At 48.7% G+C, this 14,141-nt stretch overlaps 2 protein-coding genes across 2 annotated transcripts in view; both read left to right on the forward strand.

Moving 5' to 3' along the window:
- ZZEF1 (zinc finger ZZ-type and EF-hand domain containing 1) overlaps positions 1-14,141 on the forward strand; it is a 110,645-nt gene that overhangs the window by 8,721 nt on the left and 87,783 nt on the right. Inside the window, exon 2 of the mRNA XM_041001356.1 lies at positions 12,490-12,634. Within this exon, the coding sequence (XP_040857290.1) occupies positions 12,490-12,634 (145 nt within the window). The remainder of the gene's footprint in view (positions 1-12,489; positions 12,635-14,141) is intronic.
- Positions 5,292-6,053, forward strand: LOC121170284 (E3 ubiquitin-protein ligase RNF138-like). The gene is made up of 2 exons (XM_041001357.1): positions 5,292-5,812; positions 5,861-6,053. The coding sequence occupies exons 1-2, from the start codon at positions 5,422-5,424 to the stop codon at positions 5,968-5,970; spliced, it is 501 nt and encodes a 166-aa protein (XP_040857291.1). The 5' UTR covers positions 5,292-5,421; the 3' UTR covers positions 5,971-6,053.

The following is a 14,141-nucleotide window of genomic DNA, read 5'->3' on the forward strand; positions in this document are numbered from 1 at the left end:
CTGTGCTGACTTCTGATGGAGTGTGTTTCTCAGTGTGAACCAGCATGCGCCCTTCCTGTTGAAGTTCTGCTGGGCTGTGCCCACATTTCTGCTGGTGTGTGCTGATTATGCAGTCTGTTTTCATGTCCACTGTGCGGTCCTCATCCTGATAGTGGTTAAGGAGGTTAAGCTGGAATGAGAGGGTGTGAGTCCTTCCTACTGCTGCCCTGAGGCCGAGGCCAGCCAGCCCGCATTCCTGTTTCTTGTCTGCAGGTGGATCAGTGTGACTTCCTAACTAGAGTGTAATAGTAGCTGGCGGGCTGTTGTCTTGTTTGTGAACTTCCGTACAACAAGCCGCAGGGCGAAGGCCGGGCAAGATGCAGAATTGAGATTCAGGGCGGCCAGGGATCTTACCCGGGTTTCACAGAGGTTGCTGCTAAAGCTGCCCGGCTCCTGTAATCCAGGCTTCCTCTCAGTCTGACTGTGTGGCTCGCAGAGCATGTCGTGGGAAAAGAGGGCTCCTGAATAAGGAGAAAGTGGGCTACAAGTCAGGGCCTAGTTCCGTAGGACCCAGGAGCATCGCTCTGTGTGCGGTTGGACTGCACTGGGAATATTGAGCTTGGGGCCCTGTATTGCAAGGTAGGGTGCTTCAGGTTGCTGTAGTGGGTTTGGAATCTGTATAGTGAATCTTAACTTGCATGTTAAAAAAGTGAAACAGAATAGAAGGGAACTGCAGCTAACGTTATGTTGTATCTGCTGAGACGAAGTATTATATTGCTTCAAAATCAATTGAACTTACTTATGTACTGGGTCGTGGTGTTAAACGCATTTCTTTTTCTTTTTTTTTTTTTTAAGATTTATTTTATTTTTATTGGAAAGGCGGATATACAGAGAGGAGAGACAGAGAGGAAGATCTTCCATCCGATGATTCAGGGTCCCAACGCTTTGGGCCCTCCTCGACTGCCCTCCCAGGCCACAAGCGGGGAGCTGGATGGGAAGAGGGGCCACCGGGATTAGAACCGGTGCCCATATATGGGATCCCGGGCGTGCAAGGCGAGGACCTTAACCACTGCGCCATCGCGCCGGGCCCGCATTTCTTTTTCTTAAGAGTTATTTTGTTTGTTTGAAAGACAGAGTTACATATATAGAGAGAGATGTAAGACAGAAATTGTCCATGTCCTGGTTCACTCCCCAAATTGACCACAACACTCAGGGCTGGGCTGCTCTGAAGCCAGGAGCTTATTCCAGGTCTCCATGTGGCCTCAGGGGTCCAGGCACTAGGTCAGTCTTCCTTTGCCTTCCCAGGATTATTAGTAGGGACCTGGATTGGAAATGGAGCAGCTGGTGCTGCAGATGGCGGATTAACCCACTTTGCCACAGTGCCATCTCTGAAAATGCATTTCCTATAGTGCATCCATCAGTCAGTAACCCCTGAGAAGCCCCATTAAGGTTAATTGGCACACTCCCAAGAACCCCAGAGGCTGGGACTGAGACAAAAGACCTTCCAGATGGGGAACTGGGTGAGGAATGGACGGTTTGGAAGAAACTTAGGATGTGCACCTGATGACATGGTAAACTGCAGGTTGTCTTGGAGCAGAAGGAGCAGATGTGTTCTGAATGACCCCATGGGGGTAACTGGGAGAGGCACATTTCCATTCAGTACAGGGGCTACTGCTGTTGGAACTAACCAGAGCACATGAACTCCCCAGCACTGATGTGGTGTAACGGGAGATGCTGGGAAAGGGTTGAGGCAGCACAAGGGCACGTAGTGTATGAGACTCCCAGGCCACCCCAATGGGAGAGTTTCTGTGGCTCTGGGACCACGAGCTCCCTGCACCTTGAGATTCTGCAGTGGCCTCACGGTGCCCTCTGGGCCATATCTTGGCTGCTGCGCCTGCTGTGGGTTCTCTCTGTGATGACCTCTGCCCTCTCACCATCTCCTGCTCAGGCCTCCTTTCCAGCCACACTGAGCAGGTCGTTGTGCTTGAGGTGTGCTGTGCGCTCTGTATCTTGCTCACACTCTGTCGCCTTTTGCTGTGCTTGAGCTCATGGTTATCCACTACAGCTCAACTGCTTTTCTCAGAATGGCCTTCCCTCTCTGGGCTTCTGGTCTCTCCACTGTCTGCTGTATAAGTACTGCGCGCTAACCGATTGCGCCACTGGAGCTCCTCCACTGTCTGCTAATGGTTGATAGTGTGGATCGGGTAACGCAAGACTGGCATCTACTTGTCATAATACCTCACCCATCAAAAGGAGGTGTCTGCCTTTGGGGTTGTTGTTTAAAATAGAACTTTATTCATGGGAAGTACTAGAACTCTGCCTGGTGCATAGGAAATGCTCAGTAAATGCTAGCTAGCTCTTAGGGTAGTTCATGCATGGACTCCACACCATGGGACCCACAGCAGTCCTGTGCCACATTTGTTGGGTGAAGCTGTGTTTTTTCCTCAGCCAGAATGTCTTGGGTTTTTGTTTATTTGAAAGTTGTTTGTATTAACTGGCCCAGCAATTGGAACCACCAGCATATGCATAAGCTGATTGGGGTGACGGACTATGCTGGGGACCCTGTATTGGCAAGCACACACAAGAATCAGGACTGGAATCACCTCATAAAGTTTCTCTGGGGATCCCCCCAACTGAATTGCTGGACTCAGAACCCCAACCATGGAGAGAATTGCAGGTTCCATGGTCTTACCGTGGAGTCAGACCTCCTCAGTGGCTTAGACCGAGCAGTGGATAGCATATCCAGGTGCACATGGAGGATACAGCAGTACATTGGAGTCTGCAGAGGACACCTAGTACCATAACAGAAGATGGAGGATAGAGCAAACCGATCAACTACCCTGGCCAAGTGTTGGCAATGAACACCTGGGCAAACGGAGACTCTAAGGTGAACTATGTCAGCCAGTGGATTCTGGAGAGATTTTATCGTGCTTGGAATGGCGAGATTGGCACTTTCAGAACTGTTGAACTATCTAAACCTCTTGAGCAGGCCCCTCAGAGCATGCCCCACACGGGGGACCTTGGTGGTGGTGTCGGTGGCTGTCCTCTATTCCAGGGTACCGAGGTGTTTGGGAGGTTGGGTGTGGCTTCTCTCCTTGTCTCTCCTCTTCCCCCAGATACAGGAAGGAAAAAGAGAACATGGAAATGGTGATCTCACCCACTTTCCTGTATCCCTTGTCCCTGATCTGCCTAATCAACCGTGTAAAAATCATCAAAAATAAAAACAATTTTTAAAAAGGAAAGCTCTTTTGTGTTCATTAACTGCTGGAAGAGCATGAGAATCTGTGTGAAAATAACAAAAGTGTCATTAGTTTTATAGCCCTGCTTATATATAATTTTTTTTTGTTAGCAATAAATAGTTACATGGGCCAGTGTGAACCCTGCAGCACTTGCAGGTGCGGTAGGCCTTGAGGTGTGGGATTGGGTGCTGCCTTGAGATTTTGAGGGAGTCTCACTTGCAGGGCTGACAGTGAGTTAGCCTAGGCACGGGGCAGAGAGCAGGTTCTGCGAACGGAGAAAAGCACAGGACCTCACAGTTTTTTAAGATTTGTTTATTTGAAAGGCAGAGTGACTCAGTGAGAAAGGAAGAGACAGATTCCTTCAGGTGTGGGTTCATTCCTCAAACAGCTACAAGAACCAGGGCTGGGCCGGGCTGAAGCCAGGAGCCCAGAGCTCTTTCTAGGTTTCAGTTTTGAGTGGTAGGAACCTGGGTACTCAGGCCTTCTCCCACTGCTTTCCCAGGTGCGTTGGCAGGGATCTGGGTTGGAAGTAGAGCAGCCAGGACTTGAACCAGGATTCAGACTGGCATTCCAATATGATGGTGTAGGCAGTTACTTTACCTACTGGCCCACAATGCCAACCCCAAAGAGAGGCTTCAGGTGCTTGGTCTCTAAAATGCAAAGAACCCCGGAGTCAAATTCTCAGATTCAGACACTGGTTCTGTGACCTCAGGCTGCGTACCTGGCCTGCTTGTACAGAACAAGGAGCTTAATAACGAGTAGTTACTGTTAAGAAGGAATCATTAATTTCTACATACGAAATGCTTTGCAGGGTGCTGGGGAATCTAGTGCACACATTCAGTTTCCTAATCTGTTTGCCATTCCCAGCCGAGTAGGTAACACCTGCTCCAGGCCCCTCAGCCCTTGAGGCATGCAAGTGTTATTTTCAGAATGTAGAAATAATAGTCTTACCCACTTTCTCTGCTCCTTGAACCTTTGTGCCCTAAATAACCATGTAAAGATTGTCAAAAATAAAGAAAAAAGGGCCTGCTGCTATGGCCTAGTGGCTAAAGTCCTTGCCTTGCACACCCCACTTTCCCATATGGGTGCCAGTTCTAATCCTGGCAGCTCCACTTCCCATCCAGCTCCCTGCCTGTGACCTGGGAAAGCAGTCGAGGACGGCCCAAGGCCCTGGGATCCTGCACCCATGTGGGACACCTGAAGGAGGTTTCTGGCTTCTGGCTTCGTATTGACTCAGCTCCTAGCCATTGCAGCCACTTGGGGAGTGAGCCAGCAGATGGAAGATCTTTCTCACTGTTTTCCTTCTCTCTCTAAATCTGACTTTCCAATAAAAAATATTTTTTGTTACCCTTTATTATTACCGAAACAACATGCAGATTGTAGAAGATCAGGCAGGACTTGCTCCCAGGCATTGCTGTTTGGATGTGGGCGTCCCAAGGGCTGGATTAGAATGCTCTCCCTACTCTTACACTGCCTTAAAAAGAAGTTTCAAAACGCATGTAACTCATCTAATGCTTAAAAGAGATGTTTAAAAATTTTCTCCCTTTTTTTTTTTTTTTTTAAGATTTAGTCTTTTTTACTTAGATTTACAGAGAGAAGTTGGGCCCTAAATATAAATCTCTTTTCAAAATTGTTATAGTTAAGGATCTCAGGAGATCCTTTCTGATCTACTTTAATGCAGGCTGCTGTTCTCTGGGTCTGCCCTGCTGTGCGGGTACCATCTCAAAGAAATTCACTTGGGAGTTTGGGTTTTGTCTCTCTCTTTTTTTTAAAAGATTTATTTTATTTTTATTGCAAAGCCAGATATACAGAGAGGAGGAGCAAGAGAAAGGAAGATCTTCCAACTGATGGTTCACTCCCCAAGTGAGCGCAACGGGCCGATGCTATGCTGATCCGAAGCCAGGAGACTTCCGGGTCTCCCGCGCGGGTGCAGGGTCCCAAAGCCCTGGGCTGTCCTCAACTGTTTTCCCAGACCACAGGCAGGGAGCTGGATGGGAAGGGAGCTGCCGGGATTAGAACCGGCGACCGTATATGATCTTGGTGCATTCACAACAAGGACTTTAGCCGCTAGGCCACTGCGCCAGGCCCAAAAGGGAGTATTAAAGTTTGGGTTTTGGTGCACACGGTATCGGGCCCCGGGCTGCCACCGCCACCTCAGTCGCTGCTCCTGCCTCCGGCTCTGCCACCTGTGCCATCTCCTGTCATGGCCGAGGAGCTTTCCACGGCCGCATCTTATACCAAAGGTGATTTCTACTGTCCTGTCTGTCAGGAGGTGCTCAAAACACCGGCCCAGACCGCGGCCTGTCAGCACATTTTCTGTAGAAAATGTTTCCAGACTGCAATGAGAGAAGGTGGAATATGTTGTCCCCTGTGTTGTGGAAATGTGACTAGAAAAGAAAGAGCATGTCCCGAATGGGCCTTAGACCTTGAAAATATCATGAGGAAGTTTTCTGGTAGCTGCAGATGCTGTGCAAAACAGATTAAATTCTATCGCATGAGACATCATTATGAATCTTGCAAGAAGTATCAAGATGAATATGGTGTTTCTTCTATCATTCCAAACTTACAGATTTCCCAAGATTCAGGAGGGAACAGTAATAGGAGGGAAACATCTCCGTCAGACACCACAGAAACTTGCCAAGAGAATACAAGTGCTTCTGGACATCCCACCTTTAAGTGTCCCTGTGTCAAGAATCGTCTTAGCAGACAGCGTTTATTGGATCACGTAGCAGTAATTGCCTATTTCAGATAGTTCCTGTGACATGTCCTATTTGTGTGTCTCTTCCTTGCGGAGATCCTACGCAGATTACTAGAAATTTCTTCAGTCATCCTAATCGAAGGCATCAATTTGATTATGGAGAATTTGTGAATCTTCAGCTAGATGAGGAGACTCAATACCAAACTGCTGTTGAAGAATCTTTTCAAGTAAATATCTGATGACTCTAGAAATCTGCATCTGTGTACCTGCAAGTGCCATCTGCACAAGAAGTGGACACGGAGTCACCATGTTCAATAACTCGATGTGTGTATTAATAAAAGTAATCCAGTCTAAGAATAAATAGTTTGGTTTTTGACAACTTGGGGTACAAGCGAATGTCTTTGTCTTATTCTCTTGCAGTTGATGGGATTGTGGCTGAGTATTGACTTAAAAAGCTTTCCTGGCCCCTCCATGTGTGAGCTCACATGCATGTACACCCCCATATGCGCGCTCTCTCTCTCTCACACACACACACACACACACACACACACACACACACACACACGTGTGATGGCCCCACTTCCATTAGCTTCTGGCTTCCAGTGTGACTGCCGAATCAGTTTCATTTTTATTCTTATTTGTTTTATTTTTATTGAAAAGGCAGAGAGGAAGATATTCCACCTAATGATTCACTCCTCAAATATATTGGCCAGAGTTGAGTTGACCCGATCCAAAGCCAGGAGATTCCTCCAGGTCTCCTATGCTGGTGCAGGGTCCCAAGGTTTTGGGCCATCTTCGACTGCTTTCCCAGGCCACAAGTAGGGAGCTGGATGGAAAGTGGGGCTGCCAGCACACAAACCAGTGCCCTTATGGGATCCCAGCATGTGCAAGGAAAGCATTTTAGCCATTAGGCTCCTGCACTGGGCCCTACTTGTTTACTTAAAAGGCAGAATTAAAGAGAGAAAGAAAAAGAGATTTTCAATCCGCTGATTCATTCCCCCAATGGCTTTAAGAGACAGCTGGGACTAGGCAGTAGAAGCCAAGGGCCAGGAACGCCATCTGGGTCTCCCATGTGTCTGCAGGGACTCTAGTACTTGGGCCTTCTTCCACTGCTTTCCCAAGTGCATTAGCTGAGCGTTGGATCAGAAGTAGAGCAGCCAGGACTTGAGCCTATGCCCATATTAGATGCCAGCATCATGGTGGTGACTTAACCTGCTGTGCCAGGCTGGTTCCTGAATTATTCACTTACAAGGGATGAATTTTATAGTATGTGAGTCAGTTTGCACTAGAAGTGTCTTGAAACATCTCTCTACAGTTACCAGTCATCCGTGTAAAATTTTCTTCCGCCTGCATAGTCTGTCTTCTGCTTGCTTTTCTGTGTTTCATATGTAGACTTTGTTGAGGTGTTTAATGGTCCTGGACTGTCCACTCACTAAAAGATAAAGGACTAAAGGGCTTGCTGCCTGGTGGGTTGGACCTCACTGAGAGACATGCCAGCTAGGCCCTCTCACCACAGGCTCCTAGTGGCTGTGGCCATGGGCCTGTCCCCTTGGCTCAGGGCTTCTCCAGAGAAGACTGCCAGTCTTCTGCCTTCCTGCCTGCCCTTAGTGGGCCCTGCGGGACGTGGAACCTGAAACTCGCTAACAGGTAACCCGGAATCCTCACACCTGCTCCGCTAACTCTAATACCCTTTAGAGAGTCAGCCACCGTGCCTCTGCTAATATAAGGAAGGGGAATCTTTTCTCCCTTTCAGTGAAAATGTTTAGATGTAAAACAACTCCGATAAGAATAGGTTGAACTCTCATGGAGCTATTAATGACTTTGAATAAGTACTAATTCAAGGCCACTTTATCTGCTTTGCAGCTACTTTCTCCCTCTTCCCTACAAACTATTTTGAGGCAAATTTTGGCATCAAAGCATTTTATAAATATTTAATTATGTATTATTAACGTCAATACCTTTTTTTAAAAAAGGTATTATTTTTATTGGAAAGGCAGATTTACAGAGAGAAGGAGAGATAGAGAAAGGTCTTCCATCCTGGTTTGTTCCCCAAATGGCAAGAGCTGGACTGATCTGAAGCCAGAAGCCTCTTCTGTGTCTCCCACAGAGGTGCAGGAACCCAGGCTTTCAGCCTTCGACTGCTTTCCCAGGACACAAGCAGAGAGCTGGATGGGAAGTGAAGCAGCCAGGACACACACCAGTACCCATATGGGATGCTGGTGCCACAGAGTGGAGGATTAGCCTGTTGCCCCACCACACTTGCCCCAAATTAATACCTTTTTAAACACACACAGACACTATCATTGTGGCAAAGTAGGTTAAGCCACTTCCTGTTATGCCTGTGTTCTGTATCCAAGCACCTGTTCATGTTTCAGCTGCTTGACGTCCATCCAGCTTGCTGGTGATGTGCCTGGGGCCATACTAGAAGATGGCCCATGTGGGAGTCCAGAGTGGAACTCCTGGCTTCTGACTTTGGCTTGGTCTTGGAGAATGAGATCTCCCTCTGTCACTCTGCTTTCCAAGTGAGTAATGTAAGTTTCACACATACAAACACAATGATACTATCGCCCTTCCCCTCAAAAGTGAAAGGCGAGTGAGATTATGATTGAAGTACAAACAAGCCTGTGACAGATAAATCACCTTAGCTCTTGTGTCCATAGAGGAGTGCTTAATGAGCTACTCAGAGACAACTTTCTCATTCTTGTGTTTTTGTTTTATTTTTTTAAATTTTTATTTGAAAAGCAGTTACAAAGATAAAGAAATCTTCCTTCCTCTGGTTCACTCAAATGGCTGCAATGGCCAGAGCTAAGCCAATATGAAGCCAGGTACTAGGAGCTTCCTCAGGGTCTGCTACATGGAAATGGGGGCCCAAGGACTTGAGCCATCCTCCACTGCTTTTCCAGTCCATAAGCAGAGAGTGGGATCAAAAGTGGAGCAGCCAAAAGTTCACTAGCTCATACAAGGCCAAATGAAAGGCCAGACTATGCCAGGCACTGGCCTAAGACCCACTGGTATGTATGAAAACTGGGTGTGGGAGTGGGTCAAGTGGGGGAACTTGGGAAACTCCCCTAATGAGTCATAGCTCCCGCTGGTGATCACATGGTCCAGGCCTGGGGGTCGGACAAGATGGGCAAGGAAGCTCCATTGGCTGGCTAATGTATGGGTTGGTTATGGAAGGTGGTGGACTGGGCAGGGCCGAGCAAACCTTAGCTCACAAGCAAGAGTAGAGATCCAGATGGAGCACAGGTCATGCTGAGCTAGGTTCTTACACTTCCTGGTCTGCATGAGGCAGGATGCCAGGCCACAGCATCTAAGGCAAAGGCTGAGACAGGGGAGGGGTTATGCCCAGCTGGATCAAAGCAACCACTGGCATGTACACAGTCTATAGCTGGGAACAGGCCTGGTTGGGGAGTTAAGGGGACACCCTAGCTGGGTTAGGGTTCCCACTGGTGAGCACGGGGGCTGGAGTGGGGGCTGCTGGATATGGCTGCAGTTTCCCTTGGCACATGTGTGAACTGGGACTGGACACACCAAGCCAGGCTAAACTTCAGCACCATCTGAAGTTCAGGACCAGTGTAGATGTAGGACAAACTAGGCTAGGTCTCTTCCCCTACTGGGCCATGTGTGAGCTGTGTCTGGGTATGGATGAACCTTGGCTGGGCTGAAACATCCAAGTGTAAGAACCAGAATGGGTTGAAGGCCAGTCAGGAAAGGCCACTATTCCTACTAGGACAGGAGGTGAACTGAGTAGGGATGGCCCATGGATCTACCGGTATGTGCGAAATCTAGCATTGAGAGAGGTTCTGATGGAGGAGCCTGGGCAACTCCTCTGGCAGGACACAGTCCCTGCAGGTGAGCACAAGGAACACGATAAGGAGCAGCCCAGGCCAGGCCAGGGAAAGGTACCTAGTGGCTTACATTTGGCACAGGTCGGGGCCAGACCAGGCTGAACCAGTTCACATCACCTGCTGGCGAATCCAAGCATCAGAACAGTGAATCGGACCAAGATTGGTCGCAGCACATACCAGTACATATCACAGCTGGGATTGGGTACTTGCTGGGCTGGGGTAGATTGTAACCCTCACCAGCTGGAATTGGGGATGGGCCGGGCTAGGCCAGGCTAGGCCAGGCTAGGCTAGGCTACAACACCCATTGGCAGATGCCTAGGCAAGGCAGACCATACCAGACTGGGCCACAGTGCCCAACCAGCACACGTAGGAACCACGGAGGGTGGGAGTAAAGCTGGTAGGGGCAATGTGGAGGGCTCCCTCCTGGAACACCTTGCCCACTGGAGAGCATGAGCTGGGATGGGGGCAGACCAGGCAGGACTACAACACCTATAGGCCTCATGTGAGCCAGATGAGGAAAGTAACAGGCTCGGTTGACTGTCCCTACTGAGGCAAGCATAAATCAGATTGGGTGAGGGTTGATTGGGCTTTGCCGCAGCATCAGCTGACAGAGGCTGGCCTGAGGGCAAATTCTGACATGTTAAACTGCAGAACCACCTGGAGAGGGCATGATCCGGGAGTGGGCCCAGGAGGGAAATAGTGGGCACCTCCCTCTTAGGTTATCACTCCCACTGGAGAGCATGAAAACCAGGACTGGGGCAGACCTGGCTAGACAGAACGGCACCCACCAGCATGTGTGTGGACTGGATAGTTGAGCTTGTTAGATGGAACTAGGCTTCAATGCCCATTGACATGTATGAGAGCTGAATGGGATGTGGGACAGTCTGGATGAATCTGTGGTACACACAGGCAAGCACAGGAGCCAGGGCAGGGGGCGGGCCTGGTGGGGGTTATTGTGGGTCACTCTGACAATGCTGCAGCTCCCAGTGGTTTTTGTAAAGGCTGAGTGTGTGCTAGACAGAATCAGGCTGGACTGCAACACCCATTAGTTCGTGTGGAAGACAGGGCTGGAAACAGAACCGACCCAGCAATTGCAACCACCAGCTAATTGGGGGCAACAGACTGTGCTGGGCCCTGTACTGACAAGTACACACAAGAATCTGGCCTGGGATCGCCTCAGATACAGTTTCTTTGGGGATCTCCCCAATCGAACCGCTGGACTCAGAACCCCAACCATGAAGAGAAGTGCAGGTTCCATGGTCTGCCATGGAGTGCAAGTGTCAAAGCTGAGCCACCTCAGAGGCTCAGATGGAGCAGTGGACAGCATATCCAGAAGAAAGTGGAGGATTTGGCAGTACAGTGGAGCCTGCAGAGGACACCTGGTACCATAACAGAGGACGGAGGAGAGAACAAACCAATCAACTACCCCAGCCATGTGCTGGCAGTGAAAATCTGGGCAGTGGATTCTGCAGCAACTTCATCATGCTTGGAATGGCAAGATTGGCAGCAATTCAGAACTGTTGAATTATCAAAACCACTTGAGCAGGACTCTAGGAGCTTGCCCCCCATCGGGGACCTGGGATGGGTGGGAGAATGGGTGGGGCTTTCCCCTTTATCTCTTTTACCCCAGATACAGGGGGGGGAAAAGCAATAATGTGGAAACAATAGTCTTACCCACTTACCTGTAGCCCTTTGACCCTTTGTGCCCTAACCAACTGTGTAAAGATTTAAAAAACAAAAAACAAACCTGTTTGTTGCCTACAGGAGACATATCTCACCAACAAAAATCAGCTGAAACTATTTTAAAAAAAAAAAAAGGTGGAGCAGCCAGGACTTGAACTGGCATCCATAAGGGATGCCAGCACCAAAGTCTGGAGTTTTGCCTGTTAAACACCAGTGACAGCGTCTTGTTCTTCCTTTGTACTTGGTACTTTGCACCAAGTTGGAAGAGTTTTCAGTAGATGCTTCGTTCCGAAGTTATTCTGTGGAAGAAGGAATCGCTCTCTTGGAGGAGAGATGAGATGCTTGGGAGACAGTTCTCTGCTGATGTGCTTGGGAAAGCAGTGGAAGATGAACCAATGACTAAGGCTCCTACCATCCATGTGGGAACCAAGCACGGAGTTCCAGGCTCCTGGCTGAATCCTGCCTGGCATATTCCATGTGTTTGCAGCCATTTGGGGAGTGGACAAGCACATGGAGAATCTGTCTCTGGAAATCTGCCCTTCAAATAATTTTTTAAAAGGATTTTTGTATTTGTATTGAAAGTCAAATACAGAGAGGAGGAGAGACAGAGGAAGATCTTCTGTCCGATGATTCACTCCCCAAGTGACTGCAACAGTCAGAGCTGAGCCAGTCCAAAGCCAGGAGCTTCTTCTGGGTCTCCCACGCGGATGCAGGGTCCCAAGGCTTTGGGCCGTCCTTGACTGCTTTCCCAGGCCACAGGCAGGGAGCTGGATGGGAAGCAGGGCCACCAGCATTAGAACTGGCACCCATATGGGATCCCGGGCCATGTGCAAGGCAAGGACTTTAGCCACTGCGCTACTGTGCTGGGCCCACTTATGAATAAATTTTAAATTTCACACCAGGTCAATACCGTGGATTTACTTGTTTGGAGAGTGATAAATGAACTCTTTTTCCTGCAACCGGAAGAAATTTAAATCGCCAGGATCTTGAGAATTGCTGCAAAGACTTGGCACAGACCTGATTGTCATGTCTTATCTTGTAGGCCTTTGCCCAGTTTGATGCTGAGGGTGATGGTACAGTTGATGCTGAGAGCATGCTGGAAACCCTCAAGAATTCCAGCGGAGCCAATCTTCAGGGGGAGTTGAGTCATATCATCAGACAACTGCAAGCCTGCTCCCTCGTTCCAGGTGAGGCTCTCCCAGGGCTCCGTTAGAGCAGGAATGAGCTCAACTGTTGGATGGCTTGAAATTAGACAGGCTTGTGGGCACTGGGAAACAAACTTCCCCCAACAGTATTCACTGTTAGCATCTACTGTAGTTTCATTCCCCAGTGCAGTGATGATTGAGCTGTCCTTTGTCCCCATGCTGTGTCCCCTGGTGCGTCTCTTTATGTCCCTTTCCTGAGACCTTCCAGGAAGGTCGTCTCCGCACCTGCCTCTTCTTTGTGGCATGGTACCACTGAAATTCTTTAACTCATCAGTTCTGCAGTGCCTGTCTACACTCCTATGTTGTGAGCTCCGAGAGCAAGCACCTTCCCTCTTATTTCTGTTGTGGTTCCATGTTTAGCACAGGGTAACCACTTAGTGGGTTTGGGGGTTTGTTTTGGTTTTTAGAAAGTTATTGTTCAGATCTTTAAGAATAAAATGGCTTAAAGTTTAGCAGTGTTTGTACATTGCATCTGTGTAAAAAATATGTATTTATTTAAAAAGCAGAGTGATAAGGGAGGGAGGGATAGAGAGAGACAGATAGACAGACAGAAAGAAAGAAAGAAAGAAAGAAAGAAAGAAAGAAAGAAAGAAAGAAAGAAAGAAAGAAAGATCGATCTTCGATCATCCCTGCCTAAATAGGGCTGTTCCAGCGTGAGGCCAGGAGCTGGGAACTCCATCCTGGTCTCCCCGGCAGGTGGCAGGGGCCCAAGCACTTGGGCAGATCATCTGCTAACCTCCCTGACCCATTATCAGGAAGCTGGAATATTTTCTTCTTGTGAGAAAAATTTGAGGTTAAGTGGAAAGTTTGTGTATTTGTCTTGTCTAACGACTGTCCCTACTGTGTGCGCTTGGTGTCCTCATTGTCATAACTGGGGTAGCAGTGTGTGCAGGCGAAGCAGATGTGATGGACACAGATGTGGGTCTGATCACGCTTCGCCCCTCTGGCTTACTCCTGCTAGAGTTAGGCAATGATGTTTGGGTTTTTTGTTTGTTTTTGTTTTGTTTGTATCAAGTCAGTCACAGAGAAAGGAAGACAAAGAGCTTTTATTTTCCGGTTTACTCCCTAACTGTTTTCCACTGTGCATGGACTAGGATGAAACCAGGAGCCTGGCATTCAGTCTGAGTCTCCCAGATGGGTGGCAGGGCCCAGATACTTGAGCTGTCATCACTTGCTGCCTGCCAGTGTGCACATTAGCAGGACGTTGAACTAAGAAGTAGAAACAAAGGTCCAGCGTGGTAGCCTAGTACTGGAATCCTATCCACTGGGATCCTGTATGGGTACCAGTTTGTATCTTGGCTGCTCCACTTCCCATCCAGCTTCCTGCTTGTGGCCTGGGAATGTAGTTGAGGATGGCCCAAAGCCTTGGGACCCAGCAGCTGCATGGGAGATCCAGGAGAGGCTCCTGCCTCCTGGCTTTAGATTGGCCTAACTCTGACCGTTACAGCCACTTGGGAAGTAAATCAACATAGAGAAGATCTTCCTCTCT

This window comes from Ochotona curzoniae, unplaced genomic scaffold, assembly GCF_017591425.1.
Source record: "Ochotona curzoniae isolate NIBS_2020 unplaced genomic scaffold, NIBS_Ocur_1.0 scaffold_2453, whole genome shotgun sequence".
NCBI lineage: Eukaryota > Metazoa > Chordata > Mammalia > Lagomorpha > Ochotonidae > Ochotona > Ochotona curzoniae.

Coding starts and splice junctions, on each gene's coding strand:
- LOC121170284 (XM_041001357.1), top strand. CDS start 5,422: ATGGCCGAGGAGCTTTCCACGGCCGCATCTTATACCAAAGGTGATTTC. Junction 5,813..5,860: donor CCAAGATTCAGGAGGGAACA/GTAATAGGAGGG, acceptor AAACTTGCCAAG/AGAATACAAGTGCTTCTGGA.